Below are 24,479 nucleotides of genomic sequence, written 5' to 3'. Positions count from 1 at the left end.
AAGCCAGATCACAGACAAATCACCGTCCTGATTTTTTGTTCTCTTCTCCCGAAGATTGACAGATCGATCATCCAATCACCTGTCAAGTATTTTTTCTGAAGTTCCTTTAAAGCTGCACTTTGTCTATAGTGCTCATTGGCAAATGTTAACATGCTAAGCTGGGATGTGGAAACATATTGAAATCATTGGCTTTGTTTTTAAAAACCAATCAATCAGACCTTTTTACATGTTCCTATTCAAAGAAAACCATAACCCCTCTGGATACCTCGTCCACCAGTAGGCGACATAGACTGCATATTCACATAGAAAATGAAGTATGTTTTCTCTTCTTTGGCTGTTAGTTCAAATATGTCTCACATTCTGTCCACTGGCTATGTGACAGAATGAACGGAGGGAGATTTCAGATGTCATGACTCTGAACAGTTAATGGATGGATGGACGGATGACACTCTTCATATTTTTAAAGTGGCTGTAGTTATGGCACATTGAAAACATTGACTGTTCAGAGAATCCACTGCTGTTGTCTTGACACCGCTGCCATCTAGTGAAACAGAAATATAGACAGCGTAGAGAGCAGTCCAACAGTTTTACATACATTGGTGGGCTAAGAAGAGAGGAAAAATAATTGAGAAATATGGGATGTAATCATAGGTACTAGAGTATTTCCACCTGATACTAAGGAATAAAATGAATGAAACATCTTAATGAATATCATTCTCCCATCACATCACATTGCAACTCATATGAAATATCAACCATCATGTTAAATACATGAGACCACAATGGACACTGGGCCTAAACTACCTGAAAAGGTACATTATGGTTTTGTGCTAGCACAAATATTTCATACGTACGATTTTTGGATAATGCATTCTTTTATTATTTTACTGTGACATGTTGCAGAGTAACATTTACATTTAAAGCAGCTGTACTGAACAAAACTATTATAGATTTAATAACAACATGCAGGCTAGTTGAACTTTTATTGCACACGGATGAGACTAGAACCATTCAAATCCGAGAGGTGTGGTATCGATTCGGCTCCAGTCTTGAAAGGCTGCTTTAAGTTTTGAAAGCCAGATGTCAGTGTATTTGCTGAGATTAAATTAAATAAGATGATTGAATAACATGTTGAAACATTAATCAGACGTGTTTTTTTATATTTATCTTGGGTAAATACATTTTTATATTATTCGGAAATTTAAGAAATTATCTTTTGAATAATTGATAGATTAGTCATTGGATTAATCGACTAATCGAAAAAATAATCGTAAAAATGTCTGTGTATTTCTTTTAATTACCCTAAAGCAAACATTTCATGTGTCCTTTTGTCTTTCATTCTGTCTTTTATCAGACTTCAAAATAAAGTTTAAAACCACATAAACCATTTTAAAGTTGGCAATGTAGCGTTGACAACGGATATCTATATTGTGTCGGCAGAAAACAATCATGTTGAGATTATGTATAGCCTACTATAAATGTTTAAGTGTAAAGATTGACAACAGTCTACAACGCAGGGTGTTTACTAGTATCGTACTCTTCCGGTCATCAAGTTTAGCTAGCTAGCTAGCTAGGTTAGCTGCTCCTTTGACTAAAACCAGCGACCAGTCGCAGTTGCTAGGCAACAGAATGACAATCGGGAAACCTACCTGGTGACGGCATGACCCGCCCTACTCCACCTCTGATTGGTTAATACACGTTACCTTCGTTGGTTGGATTGGTTCAATTTAGGCATTAGGAGTGCGATTGGTTGGAGTTCAGGATAAACCAATCAGAAGAGAGTAAGGCGGGTCTTAACGTTGCCCCATTGTAGGAAAAAAAAGTTCACCGGGCAAGCATGATGGAGGACAAGCAAAGCGCAGGTCCGTACGCGTCAGCTACAGGTGTGTACCGTCCATCAACTACTGTCAATTCTCCTGTTGAGGTAGCAATAAACGCGCCATATTGATTTGGTTAGCGGTAGTTGAGCGTTGTTTGCTTGACAGACTTGGAGTTGTAACGGTAACTCTTTCCCGGTTCTCCCTCTCCTCTCTCCTGTCTTATCAGAACCCGTAGTGCCAGACGTCCACAAGAAGATTAAAGCAGCGTTTACAGCGTTTGACTATGAGTCGAACAACAAAGTGGATGTCAGGTGAGCTCCAACTGTTTTATACAGAGAGAGGTGGTGATGTTGTCTCCTGATAAACTCACTCCTCTCAACTCTTTAGGTCACAACTCATAACTTCCAACGCAGTAAATATGAAGATAGAGTTAGCAATATTAGACGTTGTCTATTCAACACAACTTTACGCTTACTTACTTAACGCCATATTTACATTCATCCGATGCTGTTGTAGGTCTTTATGTTCAATAGTGTGCTCTATAGATAACATGGAGTTTGATTCCCAGGGAGATTGGCACCGTCATCTATTCCCTGGGGTGCTTCCCCACTCAGGCAGACCTACATGACATAATAGCTGAGGTGAGAACAGTGCTTACCTATTTTTTTCTCATTGTTTTGGATGAATAAAAGAACCGGTCATCTCATCATCGGAGGGGTATTTACATATATCGGTCACGCAACAATATCTACTGGACCTGGATATCATTGTATGAAAATGTGCCAACAGGTTTCGACATCAACTGTCGCCCGTGGCCACCATCTCCCCTGTAGGTGGCCCTCTGTGGCCACCAAGTTTAATCAGGTCTCTCTTGAGAATAAGAGGCCGTTAGAGAAATAAGGAACTCAAGTTTTCAATTAATATAAATCATTACATGTTTTTTATTCTGTTCATTTTTTTTCTTTTTCATTTATTGAAGTGTCAATGAAGACTGTGTTAGGTTCCATTAAAATGCCTTGTCTGTTTGTACAGAAGTTTACATTTGGGCTACAAAAATGTAGTGTTTTAAAATAATAGCGCCTATTTCACTATATATATTCGTTTTTTGAAAATTTCATTTGTTGTTTTGTTTTTTTGCTTCAATGCAGCTTGATATAAATTGATATTATGATCAGTTTTGTCAGAACATTCTCAGCTTGTTGTTAAAAAGGCCCAAAACTCAGCAACAGTCCTGTTCAGGTTGAAGAGGACCACACTGGATTCATCCCTCTGGACAAGTTCCTCCCAGCCATGACCAAAGTGCTGCTGGAGCACAAGTAAGACATGATCTCTTATACAAACTCTTGCCTGAGGCCGGCCATGTTGTTTTATATATCTACCTGAATTAATTAAGATGCTGAATTTTGAGGTTGAGAAGAAGGGCCGTGTCGTGATGCAAATAGGTGCTTGTGTTGAAGCAAATCATTCAATTATGCTGCAGGACTTTCAGCTAGATGTTGCTGCGGGAGCAAGTGAATGACCTGACTCTGGTGAAGCTTTTTTGAGATTGCTTTTATATTTGGTAAATATAATGAGGTAGTTGCTTGTAGTGTTTCACAGAATAGCTGTGTGGCGAAAAAGTCTACAAAGGCCACCACTGTACACGTCTTTTAAAACGGGTTTTAAAGTGTGTACTTAGAAATAATGTTTGGCGACATTTCAGCTTCACATAAAACCGGTGAAAACCTTGGGATCCCTTTTAATAAAATGAGCGCAGTTCAGTTTCGTTGTGTAAACTGGGCCTGGAAACTCCTAATATATGCTGTGTTAACTCCATCATGTTTCATCACAGTGTTTTTGGTACGTCATCATGTCAATAGCATCTACTACAGTGCTGCCACACTACAGGAACAGACACAAATAGCAATGGTCTGTGTGTGTGTGTGTGTGTGTGTGTGTGTGTGTTAGGTTCCCTCCCATCCCAGAGGACCTGCTGCTTCAGGCCTTTGAGGTGAGATAAACTTCAGTTTCCTCATATTCTATCCCATTCATATCCCAGTGTTGTAGTACCAGTGACTGCACAGCTTCTATACAAATGAAGTAGGAGTTTGAGCCTCTGTGACTATCACACTGTCACCAGAGTAATATCACAATGTAAGTTACTGATATTTGTGTCTCCAGGTTCTGGACAAAGAAAAGAACGGGTACCTGGAGCCTGAGGAGCTGACAAAGTACATGACGCAGGAAGGTAAAGCAGAAGCTTTCAGGTCTCACCTTGTGAGGTTTCACGCGTGTTGAAAAGCAGATCTTTTCAGAGATCGGTTTTATGTCTAACGTTAGTTCCACAAAACAGCCTTTTCATGTGCAAACTTTTCCTCTTTTTTTCCCACCACGGCTGTGTTTAAACCAGGTGAGCTCTTCACTCAGGAGGAGATGGATGAGATGCTGACAGCACTCACTGACCATGAGAAGAACCTCGTCTATTACCAAGACTCGATCAGCCAGTTGACCGTTGACCCTGACATGTAGGCAATGTCACAGTGTGTCTGCATAACTGTTGTGAAGTCTGTGTGCGTTTGTGTTCATGTCTGCAGGTTATTAATGCGGGCTAGTAGTTCTAATATGGTACAATAAATAAATGTTCGTATCTCAATCCTCACCTTGTGTTTACAGAATTGTCTTTCAGTTCAGATTAAATACTATAAGTGCTCAAACTGGCAGAATTTGAAAAATGTATTAATGCCTAATTTATAATTAGAACATTTCTTAATTCCAGTCAGCATGGCAGAAGATGTTATTACCCATAAGTCCAAGGGGCCGCCTCGGCCATATCAAATCCCAAATTAGAATAATTAAAACAATTCAAAATGTGAAAACAGTGTCTAGCAAATGACTGATGTATGATCTATATAGTATATAATAACGATAAATAAAGGTTCACAGGGGAAGTCCAAAATAACCACCCTTACCAATCTCCTGATCTCATTAAGTGTCGGGGATATTACTGTTTCTGGCCAGGGGCGGGTGGGAGGAATCAACACAATGCTTTTGTTTGTAGTGCACCCAAAGTCAGCGCCATGTGAAGCGTCAGTGTTTGGGAATATTTTCTACCTGCTGACCGGGCACAGCAGGGAGTGCTGTTGTCATCCTTATCAGAGAGTCGGGGCCGCGAGCACCTTCTTCCACACATGCTATAGTGTAGAGCAGCGGTTCCCAAACTTTTTAGGCCGCGCACCCCCTTCTACATCCCGACTGGGTTCGCGCACCCCCCCCCCCCCCTTAATAAAAAAAAAAAAAAAGAAGCAACAGAGCCTTTTAAGCCTTTATAGCCGCATAATAATCGGACCAATGAGAGAACAGTTTGCGCGCGCGTGGCGTTTGTTTACAATATTTAGTCCGCTGTTAAATGTTGCAGTGTGAACACAAACCGAGCAAAGGAGCAACTGCAACATTGTATCATATTAATCCCTGAATCAGAACAAACGAACTGAAGGTGTGAAAACGCCCTGAAACACTGCAACAAAGTTTCAATAACTTTCAGTGACACAAGGCGTCACTTTTAAAGAGCAATACGGATGCGAGCACACACGCACAGGCTCAGAGGCAGATTATCACATTTAATTTACAATTAATGACCGACTAATGTAGCCAGGATGTCTTCGGACAAAGCATCGATGCGGCGACACAGTGTTGTTGGACAACGGGATCATGTCCAACTTGTTTGCTTCTTTCTCCCCAATCATACATTCCACCATCTCTCTGGCAGCTGGCGAGCTCACGTCTTCGGCGATTGTGTGCGGTAGCCCCTTTCTCGCTATTCTGTAACCAGATATGAAGCCCGTAGTGCGTCATTTATAGACCCAACACATGAATGAGACTCCAGTTGTTTTTGGCTGTTTTGTAACTCCTCCAATTTCGATATAAACAATGTAAGGGGCTTTTGACTTGCACTGGCATGCTTGGTGTTCAGGTGGCGACGTAAATAAGAGCTTCAGACTGTTAGCCAGAACCTCACTGCACACCACGCACTGTGGCTTTGGGGAATCTGCGTTGCCAATCCAAGTGAAGCCCAGACACACATACTTTTCATCATATTTCCTCTTTTTTTTCCCAGTCTGATGCTCACTCTCGTTTCCTCTTTTTTCACCTTGACTCCGCGATGGGCCGATGTGCTCCCGATTTGTCTGTGCTATCCCTTCCTCCTTTTCGGTCTCCTCCGTCTCATCTTCCTCTGACTCTGGCTCGATTTCATCTCCCGGTCTCTCCCCAACGCACCTCTCCGTTCCCCTCGCCTCCGATTCCTCTCTCTCTCTCTGTCCCTCTCCTCTTTTACGACTGATAGCTTCAGATGTCCCACCTGACAGTTTTTAAATTAAAATTACATTTTTTTTTTATATTTAATATTATTACACCATCAGACCGCCATTACACTTTTCCTCTCGCGCACCCCCTAGAGGCAGCTCGCGCACCCCCAGGGGTGCGCGCACCCCACTTTGGGAATCCCTGGTGTAGAGTCATGCAGCGCTGATCAATCGCAATCCTCACATGTTGTCCTGTAAAGTTTAATTCAATTTTATGAATTTAGGTTTCCACATGGTATCACAGATGTTTGTGTTAACCAAGCAGAAAGCTGGCATGACATCCGACACATAGCAATAGCTATTTATATGTACAGTGGATACACTAGTGATTGTGTTTCTGCCCCCCTTGCTTTAACTTAGTTTCGGTGTTCACATTGTTCTATTGTGTCTGTTTGTTGCTGAGCAGGTAGTGTGCAGAGGGGGTTTTCTCGAGCTTTTTGTACTGAAAACAGCAGCCTCCGGGAAGAAGGTTGTTTATGAGAGCAGAGAGGCAAACCAGTAAAACAAGTTATGCAGTAAATGATACATGAATCGCTGGCGGTGCTCGGCACTCGAGTGCACTTTGTTTTACTTCCGTCATAGGTTGGGTTTCAATAAGACTTATCCAGAGGCTAGCTGTCTACCTTCTATGACCCAGTACTCACTCTGGGTCACAATGCATCTCTTCTCTCTCTGGGTATAAAGTGCAACTCCAATAGGCCTGCTCAAGATGCAGATCTTGTATTTATCAATTCATAATTGCTAGCTGCTAAGTCCCATTTACAAGACACAGAAGTTATGACTATATGAGAAAGCTCCTTCCCCGTTCTTTTTTTATTTTTATTTTGGAGAGTGTGTAACTGCTTCTATGTACTGTACCTGTCCTCAAGCTGTGGCTGAGTGTTTGTTAGTAGTGCCCTCTGTTAGCCCTGCCCGATCTAATACCTGATTCCAGTCCAGAATCTTGTGTCCTCCAGATGAAAAGAGTCAACATTTCCACTGTTCAGTTTTTCAAACAGTCAATTTGTGTGAATGCACAGATTATACGTCTACTGCTGCTGACAGATACCTCCTTATGTGCAGTATACTGACAATCATGGCATCATTTTACAATTGGAAATATATGATCTCGATGATAAGATGTCATTCTTCATTTCCTTTGAAACGCAGTTCATATAAAGAGGAACCATTGTACTCTGAGAAAAGCACGGATTAACACACTTTGTTTCCTTCTCGTTTATCTGAAACCTTGTTTCTTGTTGAAACTGGTTCAAACTAAGCGAGTAATGGCTTTTCCCCGCAGTCTGCAGTTTCTTATACACACAAGCAGTCAGTGGTGGCAAAGGATTCAGATACTTTTACTGAATAATAGTAATACTGCAATATAAAAATGCTCTGTTAAGTATCAAAAGTAAAAGCTCTCCTTAAGAAACTGTTAAGAAAGATGACCATTTTCATACTGTTACAGTATTATACACATTGTAGAATGAATGCATTATCATTATAAACAGCATTTAAAAGCTGGTCGAGGTGGAATATTTTTGTTTCATCTATAACTAGTAAGAATGAATGTAAAATGAATGTATATGTTATTATATTTTTCAAAAGTGGAGTACAACAAGGAAGAAGTCAAATATAGCACAAGTACTTTTTAATTGTTGTTTAACTCCACCCCTGCTAACAGTCTAGATACAGAAATGAATACAAAACCAGATTATTGTTGACCCCATGTTGACCTTTGCATACACCTAACCCGTAACCCATGAACATGGCTGGTTGGGTTTTAAGGTTTTTGCCCTGTTAAAGTACAGTGCAGTTTGGAGAGTTGGAACCAGCAGATACAAACTAGTACATACTGTTGATACATGTTCCCCCTACATTTGAATGTGTACATTTAAGGGAGATTATACTGTGTTGGTTCATGGGCTGCATAATGTTCTTTTCATTTAAATAATCATACTTCTTACAGACATGAACTATGGACTGTGCTCATTTTACACAGGAACTCTCTCCTGTTGTTATAGCTTCGCAATCGGATATAAAAATAAAAAAGAGGGCCTAAAATGGTTTGTTTTCACAAGAGAACAAAGATGATTCTTTTTTTAGATCGTGACATCACCACTCTCTGTTCAAGTCACTGTGCTCAAAATGACATGGTCCGTGGAGCCACCTTGCCAGAGGCAGGTTGGGCACAGTTCCTTCTGTGGTAAAGGTCATTTGATTGTGTTGCCCATGTGGAACACTGACGTTTGCTGTATGGAAGGATGCAGAAGCGCGTCGAAAGGTGTGCAATGTTTACACGGTATCTGGACTTTCTTACTTCCAGCTCAAGGGAAATACCGGTTGAGTAACGTTCAGGTTCCAGGGAAGACGTCCAACCATTTCGTCATTAACCACCACACCTCTCTATCTCTGTTTGTGACAATATGCAAAAGCAGGTTTGGTCTTCACCATGTTCGTCCACTTAGCTTAGCGTGTTACCATGCTAAGCACTGTTAAACATATACAGCTGAGACTGATGGGAATGTCCTTAGTTTTGCAGATATTTGGTCAAAAAACTGAATTGACAAAATCATCAGGGAAAAATAGAAATGTTGACCTGATCACCAAGTCACAATAGTTCATCCTGAGGTGAACATAAATGTGTGTTTCAATTCAATTTCAATCCATCCAAGGCGTCCACCCAAAACCAGTAGGATGCATCCTCTTGGCACTAAGAAAACCTGTGCAAAAGGAACGGAAATCTATCCAATAGTTGTTGAGAGTTGTTGAGATGGGGGGCATTGACTGACTGACATTACTGTCAACACATATTTGCCTGATTGTTCACAAACATTAGCATGATTGATCACGAATATGATTCACATTTGGGCCCTACGTCACCAGTCTTTGGAATAAACGATATGAAAAATAAAGAACTTACAAAACAAAAATGCTGTGACGTTTGAGTGTTTCAGCAAACGGGGCTTACATGTTGTCAGTAAAGTAGTTTTGTCTGTCTGTCCCGATTTTTAAAGAACTTCTTGATAAATGTCCTTGAAACAATGACCCACACTGGTGACACTTTGATACAAAGCCTCTTACATTTTTACGAGGAACACCTTGGATGTTCATGATGAAAATATGTATTCAAAGTCATAGTATAGTATGTCAATAAATGTATCAGAGTAAGGTAATAGGGTCATAGTATAGTATGTCGAAAAAAGCTCATAAGTAGTCATGGTATAGTATGTCAAAAAAAGTATTTTTAAAGCGCACAGTTAGAAAGTGCTTTACATATTAGAGAAAATACACTGATACAGGGATGCATATCAACTTCTTTTATTGTCATATGCACAACAATTACAGAGAAGCAGCCGTTGGCAATGTAAAAAATACTCCTTATAAATGTATAAAATAAAGTACAACATACAATTACATATGCATGACAGACAAAGACCAAAATAAACACAACTACAGGCAAACAGGTTTTCAGCAGACACTTTCCAAGGACTTTCCAAGGATGAAATATTAAGGTACAAGGCGGTTGTTGACTGCTAATTGGCTTTTGCTAACAGCAAGCGGTATCAAGTCCATAAAAGTCCAGATATTGTTCAGTATTACAAGGTGTTTTATGTCATTGAAGGGTTGCCCAACTAAATTCAGATGATTCAGGAAAAATACAAGAAATGACTAATTACAGAATTACAAGTAGGACTTACTAATTTCTACACACATGTATATATATATATATGTGTATATGCTACCGTCCTGACTGACCTACCTCAAGTAATCTACTCTAAATACTCTGAGCACATTATCACAGACAATCAAGTGACGACTTCATAGCAATCGTCTTCCCACAGACAGCATAACGTGAAAAGACAACATATTAACATAAATAACAAATATATACACTTTTTTTTCTTCTTTTTTGAACTTAATATATTGTTTTCTTGTTGTGTTAATGACGGAGTGGGAATGCCTTTTAACTTGCTCCTATTGCACAAAGCTGCATGTGTCCATGTTAAAGAGAGGCCGAGAGACCAACACCAGGTTGTTTCTGAGTGGCTGCAGCACTCTTCACGCGCTTACGTTTGGGGCTGCCTGTGGTCTGGTTTGAAGTAGACATAGGTGGACAAGGAGTCCATCTGGGAGTTCATCCACTTGCCGGGGTCATGGTTCTCCATCTGCTCGTCGGCCTCCTCTTCCTCACTCAATCCGTCCACTTCATCTTTATCCGAGCCTATCTGCTCTGTGCTGCCCCCATTCACGCGAGACACCTCCGGGGCCTCCGTCGTCCTCGAGAGACTTGAGTGACACATGGTGCAGACCCTCAAGCACTTAGTCGGGTGAATGTGTCGGATCACCGCTCGCTTCTTGGAGCAGGCACCACAGACCACAAAGCCGCATCCGCGGCAGTGGTGTCGACGCTGGGTCACGGTGAACCTGTCGGCGCAGCGCATGCAGACCGCGGAGGCCTGGTCAGGGATCCAGGTGTTGGCGAAGTTGGGCACGGGCCGGCAGCCACCGCTCTGCAGCAGACTGGACCGGCAGTCCTCTATGTGTTCGATCCAGGCTCGCTTCTCCTCGTATGAGGCGGCTGCCACGTAGAAGGACTTGCGTGGTGTACGGATCAACCATTGGTTCCTCATTTTTATGCCGTCCTCCAAGTCCTCAAGCTGGCTGTCCTCTGAAATAAAAAAAATGAAATGAAAATTAAATAACAGTACAATTCAAATGGAATAAGTCGGAATAAGGTCACACGCACTTTGTGTGCACTGTGTAGCCTACTTTTTTTGTATGTGCAATGTCATTTGACCTACTGCAAATGTTGAATACACACAATGCATTTTATTTGCATTTTAAATGTTTTGAGACGTTCAAAGATACAAAAAGTATCGCTGCAAGCTCCAGTAATACCTAGACGGCTTGGTTACCTGTTTTCCTTCTTTTTTGTGAGTCTAAGGTTCTTTCCTTTTGTTTACTGTCAAAGCATTTGATAACCCTAACAATGATCAAAACAACGATGCATAATCTCTCCCCTCAGGTGTGTCTGTGTTGCTCACCTAGAGGGATGATCTTCTGTTTTTTGTGCCAGCGGCCGTTCAGAATGATGCTGCCGTACACCAGCACGTCGTTGAAGAGGAAGAAGACTTTGGGCTGTGGCCCCCGACGGCTCATCTTCATCAGCCGGCCCTCTCCGATCAGAACCCGATCCGGCGCGTACAGAGGCTTCCCCGACGGCCCGAACGAGTTCTCCACGGCGTGGATGCGGTCCCGGTTTTCCTGGGCAAACATAAGCTGGTTCACCATGGTGCCCATTTGTATCTCGTTAAGTCAACAAGAGCGCTGTTGTTGTTTTGTTGCACGTAGTTCCACGTTGCTGTAGGTGTGAGACGCTGTCCTGTGCTCGTGCAGTCTTCCTAATGATACAATCTGCTGCGCACAGGCGCTCTTTTGAAGTCTTGGTGACGCGTCGTGGTGACACAATGGCACTTCCCGAAACAAGATACAGCTCTAAGACTAACCCATGAAAGATGTTCCGCTGGGCGTTGTACACAAGGCATGTCTTTAGACTCAATCTGTTTGACTACCAGGAAGGACTTCGGGTGGAAAGTTTTTTGGACAGACGGTTAATCCAAAAGAACCTGTCTTTCCACAACGCACTCCATCACCAACTATTTAGAAATTTTATTATTATTATATTTTAAAATTCACCAACTGGTTTCTAGCAATCTTTGTCATTTTAGACACCTCACAAAGTACAGCAAGGTCGCCAGAGTAAACAGGAGGCTCCACAATTTCATTCATAACAGCTATTGGAATTTTGCTCCAGACTTCATCTGCACCAGCTTTATGGGAGCTTTTCATATTCATAACGATGACTTTAGAGACTTTGCTTCTAGCATTTAGCGATCAAAAAGTCAAAAGCAAACTGTCAGCAAGATCAGTAGACGTCAACACCATCGCTGGCTTTGTGTTTCCTTTGGTGTCAGGAAGCACAGCGGTGTTGTGGCCCCGGCTGAGGACTCTTTCAGGATTGCTTTTGGTCACAAGATGCTGTAATAAGATAGGTAGAGTGTTTTCTCCAGGATTGGGCAGTGAATGATTACATGTAATCAGTATTATGTACGTCAAAATAACTTTATTTTCTGCCAACTTTATAACAGTCATTTGACTGAATCTAATTGAGACACAAAAGTGAAAAAACAAAGAGCAGAGTGGAAACTACAGAGTAAAACAGACAAGAGCTTACATTTCACAAACAGGTGTGGTTTTTGCTCAGCCAAGCAGTTGGAGTGGTGTTGGGTGGGAAGGAAAGAAACTGATGCCACCCTCATTCTCACACAAAAAACAAACGCATGCTTACCGGTAGGAAGCTTTGTTATGCGGCTTCTCGGTGCGTTAGTTGGCATTGCACAACAATACTTAAAATACATGTTGGCAACACTTCCATTATGTACTTATGCAGCGTTGCAAAGGTCAGCCGTGTCAATATCTGGTTGGACTGGTTCTCTCGTAAAGGAGGCAGTCTGGAAACAACCAGGAATTTTCGGGAAGCCAGTGCACTCAGTCCCCAGCAGCAGGTGAAGGAGTTCAGGAACGTACACAGACAACGATACACGGCTTATAGTCCGCCATGTTTCACGGGTTTCTGTTACAAAAGAGTGCAGTAGACTTGTGTGGTTACAACAAAATGTTTGCTTTGTCCTCTTCTGTACAACACCCGATAAACAATAAAACAAATGAGCTCAATAAAACTAAATACTGCTGTCCAACAGCGGAAATTCTCCTCCACCTGGCTGCCTACATGAGCTCATTTTTTACGCTCTAAATGTCATGAATCAGCTCAACGACACCAGTTAATGAGAGCGAAATAATCTCCTTCACTCCACTGCGAGCAGACGACTGCAAAAGAACACAGAGAGCGAAAGACAGACTGGTTCACTGCTGTTATGCACTCAAGCAAGTTTATTCAGAGCAGCGCATGAGAGTTACAGTTTGCTGAAACAGTTGTTTGAAACCTAAGAGTCGAGAACATTTGACAATTAATTATCGTGTAAAATATAAAACTAAAATAAACTTCCGTTCTCACGTTTGAGTTAAATTTGTTTTGTCTCAACGTGAAGCAGCCGTAAAAAGGCCTGAGCAAAATACAATTTTAAATGATAAAAAACTATGCATTTCATTTCAGAAACATTAGGTTGAAACTAAATAAATAAATACAACCAGGAACCAGAATTTAACTAGCCTGCTGTCTGGTAAAAGTGGTCTCTGGAGCCAGTGTCTACTCGGCACTAAGCCAAAGATGTTTGGAGCAGAGGAAGCTCCGCTCTGTAACTTCAGTCTGAGTGTTTCTGTAGTTCCCGCAACTCTAACAGAGTGAGACGTCTCCTCTTTCGCTGATCGCCTCACGTCAATTTCAGGTTCCTGATAACACCAGCAGGGTTATTTTCTCAGACTTGACAAAGCTACTTACAGAGGACATTATACAGCTTTTATCACTGGCTGATGAGTACTCCCCATGACAAGTAAACTGAGAGTGCCATTTTGGTGGAGTTCACCTTTACTATAAAGTGACACCTATTTGTGAAAGTCGTCCATATTCGGTTTGGTGTAAACAGAACCAAAAACTGAAATATGATTTTTGATGACCTCAATGCATCTTCGACTTGTTGCAGCTCTTTGTGACTTCTAATAGAAGTCTGATCAGGTGATGCGTGTCTGCATCATGTGGTGACACCTCACAAGTCGATGGTTCCTCTCACTTTGAACTTCTTGGCGGAGCGCTCGCTGGATCGCTGCTCAAACTTGCTCCCGTAGATGTGCGAGACGAAGCCGTTGACCTCCACTGCAAACACACTGTTCCTCTTCGGGATCACTGCGGCAGAACAAGAGCAGGGTGTCAAAGCAGGTGCTCGGACGGACACCGGCCGAGAACGCAAGGCTTCCTCCTGATTCGGCTGCAGGAGCATAATATTGTTGTGTGACAAAAAGTCTGATATGGCGGTTCAAAGTTCTCATGTCAAAACGAATAATAAGAATTTAACTAAAATTGGTTGAACTTTTTACCATGTGCTTTTAAAAAGGTACTTTAAACGATATTCAGAGCAACTATTTGCTATGTAAATATATAGTGGAGTCAAGTCTACCCGAGGAGAAGTCACTCTCCCCGTGTGTGTGTGTGTGTGTGTGTGTGTGTGTGTGTGTGTGTGTGTGTTGTAATCCGAGCTTCTCCTTGCTTTGTTGACATAGCAAGTCCAGCCACGCGTGCTTTTAGTGCAAGTCATCGTGCCCTGACTGGCCAAGCTCGTGGCCGCCACCCCCCACTGCTCTCATACGGCGGTGACGGCTGATAACGCCGTCCCGAGGAAGTGTAGTGCGACCCTCGGGTTCCCTCTCAGATAAACACCGTTAGCTCTGTCAGCACTGTTGCCATTGCTTGTCCCGTTAGCGCCCAACAGCTGGCTCAGCCGCCACCATGCTGAGAGCGGTTGTGACTTCCTAGATGTGCTCTAATTTTCATATTTAGTACCTTTAAAAAAAAAAAACACGTTGTAAAAATGTTGCTACATAAATCAGATTACCCATCGATGACCAATGGGCCTACACGCAAAAACCAGAGACTATTTTCTAAACGCCATAACTGAATAGTTTTGTGTTATAACTATTATAAAATATAGTAAATATCACAGCAGATAAAATCATGTTATGTAAAGCCTGGCGCAGTTCCAACAAGTGTCCCACTGAGCCAGGAATGCAATCAGCTACACTTGTGTAAGTCAAAATGCACCGTCATCCAGGGATCCAGTCACTATTGGTTGCACTGGTGCGTCTAACTTTCAGGCAAATTCATTTGTGGATGCTTTAGAAAGAAGTTTTAAAAATCTTCATTTGAGTAAATAGTTTGCAGCCAAATCAAATAGTTTAAAGGATATTTAACATTTGTTGCTATATAATGCATTTAATACTTGACTTAATTAATAATTATAATCCCTCCTTGGCATTGTAGGAGTTAGTTTATGGCTTTTTACCGGTTACACCTACAGTCTGTGGGCAGATCTAGGAGTTGCACTCCTCACAGTACCTTTTGTTTGTACGCCCTCTGCTGTTTCAGAGAACAATGCAGCGCACAGCTCAGAGGGTATAAACGCCTCCGTTCATGCTCAGAGCTCGTGCTCCTTCTGCGGAGGCTCCCCCCCGATTATGCACCCCTGTCGTGCATAGCGAACGCGAGTAGCTAGAAAGTAGAAAACCTGTTGACTACCAGTGCAAGCTCTGATGCTGGTAGTACTACCACGTAGTCGTCGTGACGTCACACGTTGGTTTGTGGACTGCCATTTTTAAGTGTTTTGCGTTGGGCAGTCTTACCTTTCAGTTTGTCTTCTTTGGTGATGATTTTGAAGATGTGTTTAAACTCTTGGACGAGAATCCCTGTGGCGCCGACATATGATGGGCATTTAGAGCGGACCACTGCGAGAGAGAGAGAGAGAGAGAGAGAGAGAGAGAGAGAGAGAGAGAGAGAGAGAGAGAGAGAGAGAGAGAGAGAGAGAGAGAGAAGTACCAAACTATTAGTACAGCACATCACAGCCGTGTCTGCGCTCAGAGAACTGCATCCAGACGATGGTCTTCAGGAACAACAGGTACAACAAAGCACAGGTGACATTGTTCAACATGATATACACACCATTCAGTAGGTCACATATCACATTTACACTGTGTTAAAACATGGCTCACAGTCCTGCCACATCTCAACCAGGCAGTGAGATGGATCGTTGAGTTATTTTCTTCATAAAGACATCAGCACAGCACTAAACTGACCCCACGCCGTACCAAAGGCGGTACGCTTTGGTCGATAATCTTTGAGCCAAGTTTGATGGCTTTGCACACATTACAAGTTGCTGTCTTGCTTTTCGAGACTAAAATATATCCAAACTAATGACGTGTAAAGGTTAGCCAACCCAATCGCTTTAGAGAAGACGTAAAAGATCTACCTGTGATGATGGCACCGTGGAAGTCTGCCTTCAGAAGCTTCTGTTGCACAAACTGTGGATTGCTGTAAAAAACACAATACAACAGACGAGGCTTCAGAAATCGCTCCAAACTGGCAGTGAACGAGGAATCTGCGGCGATCCAAACTGATTTACCACGTTGGTTTCAATCCGTTACACAGGTCAATGATGTACTGCCTCCAGAGTTCATGCAGAGGCAGGAAGAGCTCGTATCTGTGATGGAAAAGACAAAGACAGTGACGATGGGGAGAGGGAGGGGCGAGGTAAACGACTGGCTAAATGGGAAACGTATCTCAATCAATTTAGACTGTTTTGATGCGGTCATGTTGACACACAATGACTGCTCATCCTTCAGAGGCGGCACCGACCTCTGGTGCTCAGGCTTGATCTGGAAGACCTTCATCGCCCTCTTCTGCCGAGCGTTGAGTCCTTTGGCTCTCTTGCTCTTCCTCTTGTCCTTCTTGGGCCTGGCGTAGCCCAGCACCACCGCCTTGTGATTCAGCATGGTCGTCAGATTATGGTACGATTTCGGCTTCATGCTGTTCTTCAGGAACGCCTGGGTGAAGGCCTCGGCTTTATATTTGGTCCGAGACTGGAAATAAGAGAGTGACACCGGGGACATTTACGCGGGAAGAAGTTGAACTACAGCTAAGCTATCCTAGGGAAATATCTAGTTTGGTTAATTAAAGCTACTTCAAAAAGTAGTTGAAAGTATTTTGTAAAATAAAATACAACAAAATATTATGTTTTTATCACCTCATGCTTGTACGCTTCTGTGAACCAGTCAAGTTGCAGTTTACATACATGTCTGTCCAAAATGTCCTCACGTCATCATTTTATCCTCTTAGACATTTGTATGATATTGTCATAATAAGCATATGAATTTTGGAGTTATGGTCAAAAACATTCACCTTTGACGACCAAATTGATCAGTTCATACTTTATGTTCGTGCCAAATTTGAAGAAATTCCCTCCAGACGTTGCTGAGGCATGGCGTTCACGAGACGGACGGACAACCCAAAACATACCGTAATGCCTTTTTATTTTTTGGTTTATTTGATAAGGGACAGTGCACATTAATAAAACCATTTCTGTAAATGTGCTACAGTTAGCCAAGAGGCTATTTTTCATCCGTAGTCCCAAGAGGCAGATGTTACAAAATAAACCTAAAGACAGAATATAAGTGCCTGGCTTACATCTGAAGGAAGTCTGTGGTATTAAACGGCAGTCTGAAAAAGATTCAAGGCACTCTGACAATTGCATTTCTTTCAATAAGTACCCACTAGTTCAAAGGTCAAAAATATAAAATACCCTCCTCAATTCTTAATTCAATTCACACCTTTTTAGACTGTTGACTGACTTATGTAGTGGTCTGTAAAATGGGCCTGCTGTATTACTGGCTGGTTTTTGTAGCATCTCACTTGTGCAATCTTAAAAACTAAAATGGTCTTAAACTTGGTGAAGATGATGAAGATGATGAAGCGGTCGCTGTGAGCACATGCAAATGCCGACGAAAGGATTAAAATAAACCTTTATGTTGATAAACGTATATTTAAAAAGAGAACAGACATATTTTTTGATGATCGCGTGTAGACAAATGTAAAAGGTCAGAAAGATATGGAAAATGGATTTTCCAGTTTCAAATGTCTTCTTGTATCCAACCAACAGTCCAAAAGCAAAGATATTAATTTGACTATCATTACATGATCATCTAGTTAATGAAGGAAGGCATCCCATCCTCATATTTTTAAAAGGTGGAACCAGCTATTTGTTTTTTTTCTAGAAAATGACAAAAACAATGAACTGATTATCAAAACAGTTGCTGATTCTTTGATCTCATACCACTCTCTTCTGCAGTAACATCTTTGCACAACATGACTGGAAACTGCATGAGATTACATATCTGGAATACACATTTCATAATTCCACTACACAGCACATCCCTTGTCAACGTAGCGGTGTCTGCTTACCGCAACACAAAGAACCTTCACCAGATCCGGAGGAATTGTGGCTCGAACAAGCGCTTCTGTTGAACAGGACAAACAAAACCAGTGTTACACACAAGCTAACCAACTTACTGAGGTACTGGACCAGAACGCAGGAGAGGCTGTTGGCTCTCTTTTACCCAGGTCTCAAACTCATTTTCACTCAGGGCCACATCAGCATCATGGTCGCCCACAAAGGGCCGGTTGTAAATGTAACTACTCGTAACATATTGTTTATTCAAGTGTAAAAATATTGTACATGCAGTTCTATAAAAATCTCGCTCACTTCCACTCGGAACACATTTCAAAAGTTCAGACGGAGGCTGACGACCTGTATCAGACGGAGCGTCTTTCTCTGTGGGGAGAGCTGGGTGTCCAATCTCAATATATTTCAGTGCAGACTGAAATGTTAAGGATCAAAATCTGACGCACACTAAAATCTGCCATTGAGTGTCTGGTCTGAGATATAATCTTATTTACTCTTTGATCAGACAATTTAAGGTTTCAATTAAAATCTGAAATTTTGAGGCAAAGTTCTTGCTCAGCAGCAACATTTAACGTGCGGCGTATTTTGTTAAAGCTGCCGTAATCACTTTTTTAGCGACTTGGGGGCAAAACTCCACAAACAAAAAGTCTCACGTTGGACGCGTAGAGGCCTTGCAGAGGTGATATACCTGACGAGTTCAGCAACCTACCGCCTGTTAACACATCCAGCGGAGGAAGATTAGCGTTCGTTTGTACCTGAGACATGTAAGGCCCGGACCACACTGCTCACGCGATCAGAGAGTGCGTCGCAGAACCTCTCGCCGTCGCCATCTTGGATTGTTGTTTTATTTTTTACAACCATATTTGGAATGCGGAGGAGTGACGTAGAGATGCCGTATACGGCAGCAACCTGTTAATCACAGTAAGCCCGCCCTAAAGCACAGTCTGCTTTATGATCTATTCTACTCTAAATGGAACCGAATCCTGAATAAAACATTTTTAAGCAACAACGATTAGAATTAACCTTAATGAACTGAAAACACACCGTGAAAGGGTTCAAGTTGTACGACGAAAACACTGACAACTCCCAGACCGGACAACGCTGTGGTAACGACCTGTCAATCACAAGTTAGCCACGCCCTAAAGCATCCCTTGCTTTATGGTCCATTTGACTCTGAATGAGACCATGAATTCCAAAATGAACATCATGTTGTGTTGAGGAACACTTGAAACTAGAGATGGAGACCATAAAGTCATGTTTTCAATGTTTACTGAGGGAATACATCGAGAGAAGTAGAGTCATTTTGGAATTGAAATCAAATCAAACATTATGGCCATTATGAGAGGCAACTTATGTGGAATAGAAGCACTGGCAATGTTCACTTTTTTAGCTCTGCTTTTGGTCTCTTGGGAAATATCTGGTTCTTTAGCTGCTAAGGGTTCCACTGTGCATATTTTCACTGAAAACAGCTGCCCGCTACTGCTGGAAAGCAGAAACGGGGTAAATGAGAGCAGAGAGACTGAAGTTGTGGGCCGTGAAACCAAAACAACGAGCTTAAAGATGCTAAAACGCTCCTTAGGCCGGAGATATACTTAATGTTTAGCATGAGACATCATTGAAAGTTACTTGCGTGTCTCTCATAGTGTGTAATGTGGTCAACAGGGTTAAATAGCAACAAAACCTCTGGCCTTAGAGCTGAAGGGAACTGCACAGTTGGGGATGACCGTCTCTGGCCCTTTGACATTACACGTAGCCATTTCACCCCACAGAAAATGCTGATTATCGCAGCTCTAAAATGAAAAGATGTATGACATACATGGTAAACACTGTAGGTGGAGGATAAGAAAGGAGGCAATAGACCTTTCTCATGTCACACATTTGGTTTTATCAAAGCAGTAAAAGCACAGGTGGAAATTATACCAGTTAATCAAGACTGTTCCAGTCCAATGTGCCAGAGTCACGTCACTGAGGCAGCAGGAACATACCAGCATGCTGAAAAATGGCACATAAGAATGGAATATTATCCATATCATGAATTAGGCCTACACCTGTTGCTCGCAAAGTAAGAATGCTAGTATAGTGGAGAAACAGGAAAAAAATAAACTACTGTTTGAGCCTTCCACACGACAGAAAAATGAACACAGCCGTAAAAACAAAAACAAAGCTGCTGTTCACTATATGAAGACGAAGTCCATCCTACTTTCTTTGCCAACAAAGAGTTCAACGACGCGGTTGTACAGCACACCGGTGTGGTTCAGTTCCAGAAAGAGGTCTTTCTCAATTGCCATGGACGCCAGTGATGACAGTCGAGTCTCCCCATTTGTACTTCTTGAGTACGTTTCGATGCGTTTGTGGGCTGACAATGCCCGCTCGACGGAGGCAGTCGCTACTGGGATCGTCACCGCCAAACATGCCAGTGTGTAAAGTTGACACAGGCTCTCCTTCAGAGCGTTCTGCTGGAGGAAAGCAAGTAGATCAGCAGGGCGTTTTCCTTCAAAGCCAGCCATGGCATACATTACAGTCAGTTCCGTTTTAAGCCTCGTCAGGTCAAACAGAGATCCGTGACTCTGCGTTAGGCTGGAGAAGACCGAATCCGGGAATTTCTTCCGATATGCCTTAAACTGCTGGGGGTCGAGGAGGGAGAGAAACAATAATTTCTCGTGGTCTTTGAACCGATTTCCTATCTGGGCAACAATGTTGTCCACGATATCGCTGTGGAGTTTCTGGTACCGTGCACGAATGTCTTCCTCCGCTTGGCCTCTCCGTGCGCTTGGGACGCCTGCTACGCGTACAGTGGACTCAAAAATGTCAGCAAACCGTCCCTTTTCTTTCCCAATAGTGTAACAAACATCATCCACTATTTTCAGACAGAATTGTACGTCCAGTTTTTTGTTCTCTAGTACTCTAAAAAGCACATCCGAATACTCAAAAATCCCACGGAAAGTGGACAGCAAAAAAACAAACTCAAAGTTCTCCAGATGGTCTTTGCAGTCGTCAGCACAGCGCACAGATTCATCGTTGTAGTCATCAAGGTGCTCCAGAATGTGCTCAAAAAGCTCCTGCAGGGCAGCTCTCTTTTCAAAGACTTCGTTGACCAGGTCAGAGCTACATTGCCACCGTGATGGTTCCACACGAGGAAGACGCCGCTGGCAGATGTCATCGAGCAGCTGTGTGCAAGTTGGGGTCCTGGAAAAAAACTCAGCGAGGCCATTCAGATGTGAAAAAAATGTTTTGCATTCTCGCACCTTTGAGACCCCTTGAGTCAGCACTAAATTCAGCTGATGGGCATAGCAGTGTGTAAATAAAGCCATAGGAGCCTTCTCTTTAACTTTAGCCTGCACTTCATTAAGTCCAGATGACATGACCACTGCGCCATCGAAACACTGAGCCACGACTTTGTCCAGACAATCGTGGTCCTCCAGGAATCGGATGAGAAGAGCAGCAATGTCATCGGCTCTCTTGTTGCCGGCAGCAACATCAAATCGGACAAACCTTTCCTTGACGCCGGTATCTGTCACATAGCGGAACATCAGTGCCAGCTGCCCTATATTACTCACATCAGTCGTTTCGTCCACCATAACAGCGACAAAGGGTGCTCGATTTATCTCACGTCTTATCTCCTCTCCCATCACTTCAGCTATAGCACTGATCAGGTCGTTTTGTATTTGGTCTGATGTCCCGGTAAACGCTTTGTTCGTGGAAAGGTGGTAGTACAAGTCTGTGTCATGCTCGGCCAGAAAGGAAAGTAGCTCCACATAGTTGCCCCTATTTGTGGGATCCTTACTTTTGTTGTGTCCCCTGAGTGAGAGCTCCTGTTTTCCCAAAAAGATGACACAATCTATCAGTCTTTTCAGTATTTCCCTATTTTTCTTAACTTTTTCGTTGCAGAGCTCCTTTTCCCTGCGAACTTGTTCGTCGAGTTGTGGATCCACTTGGTTCTGCCCAAACGTTTTCGAAAGCACCGTAGCGTGCAAGTGTCCTGTCGTGCTTTGGTGTCTTATTGCTGCCTTGGACAGGCAACTCAGGTTTACAAATCCAGCGTGGTTCCAAACACCAACACGCTCAGTTGAAAATAAAATGCATTTCCAGCAATACAATTTGCAACTCGTCACCGACGCCGTCAGCCAGGAATACCGTTCGTAGTTCGTGGACTGAAAGTGGCGCACATATCCTTTTCCTTGGTTGGTCAGGTTTAGCTGTGGAGTTGGCCGGCCTTTTCTTACAATCTCCAGCTTTTCTTCAAATGTCCTTCCCCAGAAAGGCGTTGCCAGTAAATCTGCCACCAAATCCGTTTCTTCTCCTCCTTCAGCCATCGAATGTTAACAAAAAAAACAAGCTAGTTAAATAAAAATAATCTACACCAACCAAAACGCAAAAAATGTCATGTCAAACTTCTTGCATGTCTTTAAACTTTAACTCTTACTACTACAATGTTCTGCTAGCTAGCTTCACAACAGTCATGCTAGCCCACTGACCAATCAAGTCAAAGAATACGCCCAACATGTGAAACTAAAGATCTGATTGGTTCAAGACTATGACAATCAACATTTACTTAAACTGCAAAGGGATTCTGTATTTCAATCATTTTAAGCATTTTTATAATCAAAATCACTGAATTTGCGCATGTCCTGTTCAAACAGAGAGGAGACACGCGAGGTGAGGAAGCCACGAGCTGTGCCTCATCTGAGATTGTGCCTGTAGCTTTCTCACTGCTTGTCACCACTGTAATTGTGGCCAACAGTACCTCCGCCTCAATGAAGGACCATGTACGAGCATCTCAATGTACGAGCATCTCTTATATTTAGCTTTGACCGCAAACATTGAAGATTAAATATCTAAGCTGTAACATTTCTCAAAAAACAGGGAAATATGACCAAATCAACAGCAAAGTAACCTTTTATGTGTTTGTTGCTCTCTTTATAAATCCGTGGTTGTTACACACATTATCGCGGGATCTCGCGATTTTCGCGGGTGGCGCGAGCGCTCCGCTTCTGAAACAGGTTGGGGCAGGTCGCAGCACACACGCTCCTGGTGCAATCAAATATGTACCTTACCTATGTGTGTGTAAAGAATGCTGATGTGAAAAACAACCAGTATTCAATGTGCAAGCAGCCAATTGAATGGTGATTTAAGCTACTCTATATTGGGTTCATATATTTGTAAATCTGACTCTGAATGAGTCAGTGTCTCACCAGCCACGAACCTCACCGCACGCCACTGAGTTATATAGCCTATGTGGTTGTATAGGCGAGATGCCTTTAGTTGTATTTGTACTTTTGTATTCGATATTTTGAATGCAGGTTTATCATTCAAATATTACTGTATAGCTCCACTACTTTAACCAAATCCTCACGGTTGACTGTCGATAGAACGTTACACAGAAATCAGAACGTTAAAGATGCGTTTATCCGAGTCGGGTCAAAGTAGACAAAGAGAGAGAACATATCGTTGGATTTGAAACGAGGGTTGACGTGCGTTTGACCAATGTCGGGTTTATGGGTCAGAAACAATTACGTCCTGGCTACTTTATAACTGAAACGTTACTTCCCTCTCGGAAATAAAACTCACCGTCCATATTCATGTTTTCGCCGACTTCACGAAGAAAACGGTGGGAAATCCTACACTTTCTAACTGCAGAAAAACTGTTCACCACATGTGTTTTGATTCTCACACGAGTTCACTTCCTGTTCCTTCTTCTTCTGTCCCTTCTCCTAAACTGCAGGCTCTCCGCCGCGAGGCGCACTGGTGCCCTCTACAGTCTACACCACGCATCACAAGCCCTTTCTAATTAGTATCTGTAGATTTAACACATTTTTAAATATCCTGATGCGATTGCCAGCCTTTTTAATAATATATTCCCGTATCGTCTTATCAAGCTGTACTGGTGCTGTCATTCACAACCTCTACATTCAGTAAGTCCTGTGCTCCTTTAACTCTTCCAAAGCTCTGTGTGTTTGACATGTTTCTATAACTCGCAATTGAATATTGAAATTATGCTCAGTTAAACGTGTTACATTCTTCAGGTAACTGGTGCGGCACTAAGTTTCTACACAGAGATCAGTGAAACAGAAACAAGTGCAGTACCTTATTCAAAGAACTGACCGCACAGAAGAATCAAATAAAGGGCCACATTGCTCCATGTTCCTGTCCAACCACGTAATATCATTCAAATCTTTGTTACTTGTTGTTGGAGTACATTTTTATGGAACTTGTGTTTTTTGTGTTGCCATAATTCAAAAACTAGTAAAACATAACATTAATTAATGAATATAACAAGATGTCATATTGCCCACAATAAATACAGAGGAGCAGGATTCAAACCTTCACTAGACAGACAGACAGATACTTCGACACATACAAACCACCGATACAAA

At 42.3% G+C, this 24,479-nt stretch overlaps 3 protein-coding genes across 5 annotated transcripts; 1 reads left to right on the top strand and 2 right to left on the bottom strand.

The window, feature by feature from the left end:
* Nucleotides 1–1,837: 1,837 nt before the first annotated feature.
* Nucleotides 1,838–4,328, top strand: drc8 (dynein regulatory complex subunit 8; the record flags this gene model as incomplete). Its single annotated transcript, XM_079291642.1, has 7 exons — nt 1,838–1,883; nt 2,047–2,131; nt 2,389–2,461; nt 3,060–3,136; nt 3,768–3,810; nt 3,981–4,047; nt 4,210–4,328. The coding sequence occupies 7 exons, from the start codon at nt 1,838–1,840 to the stop codon at nt 4,326–4,328; spliced, it is 510 nt and encodes a 169-aa protein (XP_079147768.1).
* A 5,246-nt stretch (nt 4,329–9,574) lies between these two features.
* On the bottom strand, nt 9,575–11,492 carry plekhf1 (pleckstrin homology domain containing, family F (with FYVE domain) member 1). Its single transcript, XM_079284229.1, has 2 exons — nt 11,188–11,492; nt 9,575–10,811 (listed from the first exon to the last, which is right to left on the bottom strand). Exons 1-2 carry the CDS (start codon nt 11,441–11,443, stop codon nt 10,210–10,212), a joined length of 858 nt encoding a protein of 285 aa, XP_079140355.1. The 5' UTR covers nt 11,444–11,492; the 3' UTR covers nt 9,575–10,209.
* Nucleotides 11,493–13,065: 1,573 nt separating this feature from the next.
* Nucleotides 13,066–23,811, bottom strand: pop4 (POP4 homolog, ribonuclease P/MRP subunit). Of its 3 annotated transcripts, XR_013772805.1 has the most exons (8): nt 23,674–23,811; nt 18,105–18,160; nt 16,503–16,726; nt 16,270–16,347; nt 16,117–16,178; nt 15,494–15,595; nt 13,162–14,003; nt 13,066–13,126 (listed from the first exon to the last, which is right to left on the bottom strand). XR_013772805.1 is itself a non-coding variant. In XM_079289478.1 (7 exons), the coding sequence occupies exons 1-7, from the start codon at nt 23,684–23,686 to the stop codon at nt 13,867–13,869; spliced, it is 672 nt and encodes a 223-aa protein (XP_079145604.1). In that variant the 5' UTR covers nt 23,687–23,811; the 3' UTR covers nt 13,066–13,866. The 3 variants fall into 3 exon arrangements, 2 of the variants coding, with proteins under 2 accessions (XP_079145604.1, XP_079145605.1); XM_079289478.1 differs by having other exon boundaries at nt 13,066–14,003; XM_079289479.1 differs by lacking the exon at nt 18,105–18,160 and having other exon boundaries at nt 13,066–14,003; nt 23,674–23,798.
* Nucleotides 23,812–24,479: the final 668 nt, after the last annotated feature.

Source organism: Melanostigma gelatinosum (assembly GCF_949748355.1).
Source record: "Melanostigma gelatinosum genome assembly, chromosome: 2".
NCBI lineage: Eukaryota > Metazoa > Chordata > Actinopteri > Perciformes > Zoarcidae > Melanostigma > Melanostigma gelatinosum.
The sequence above is the reverse complement of the archived record's forward strand: the minus strand, read 5'-3'. Positions and strand labels throughout refer to the sequence as shown.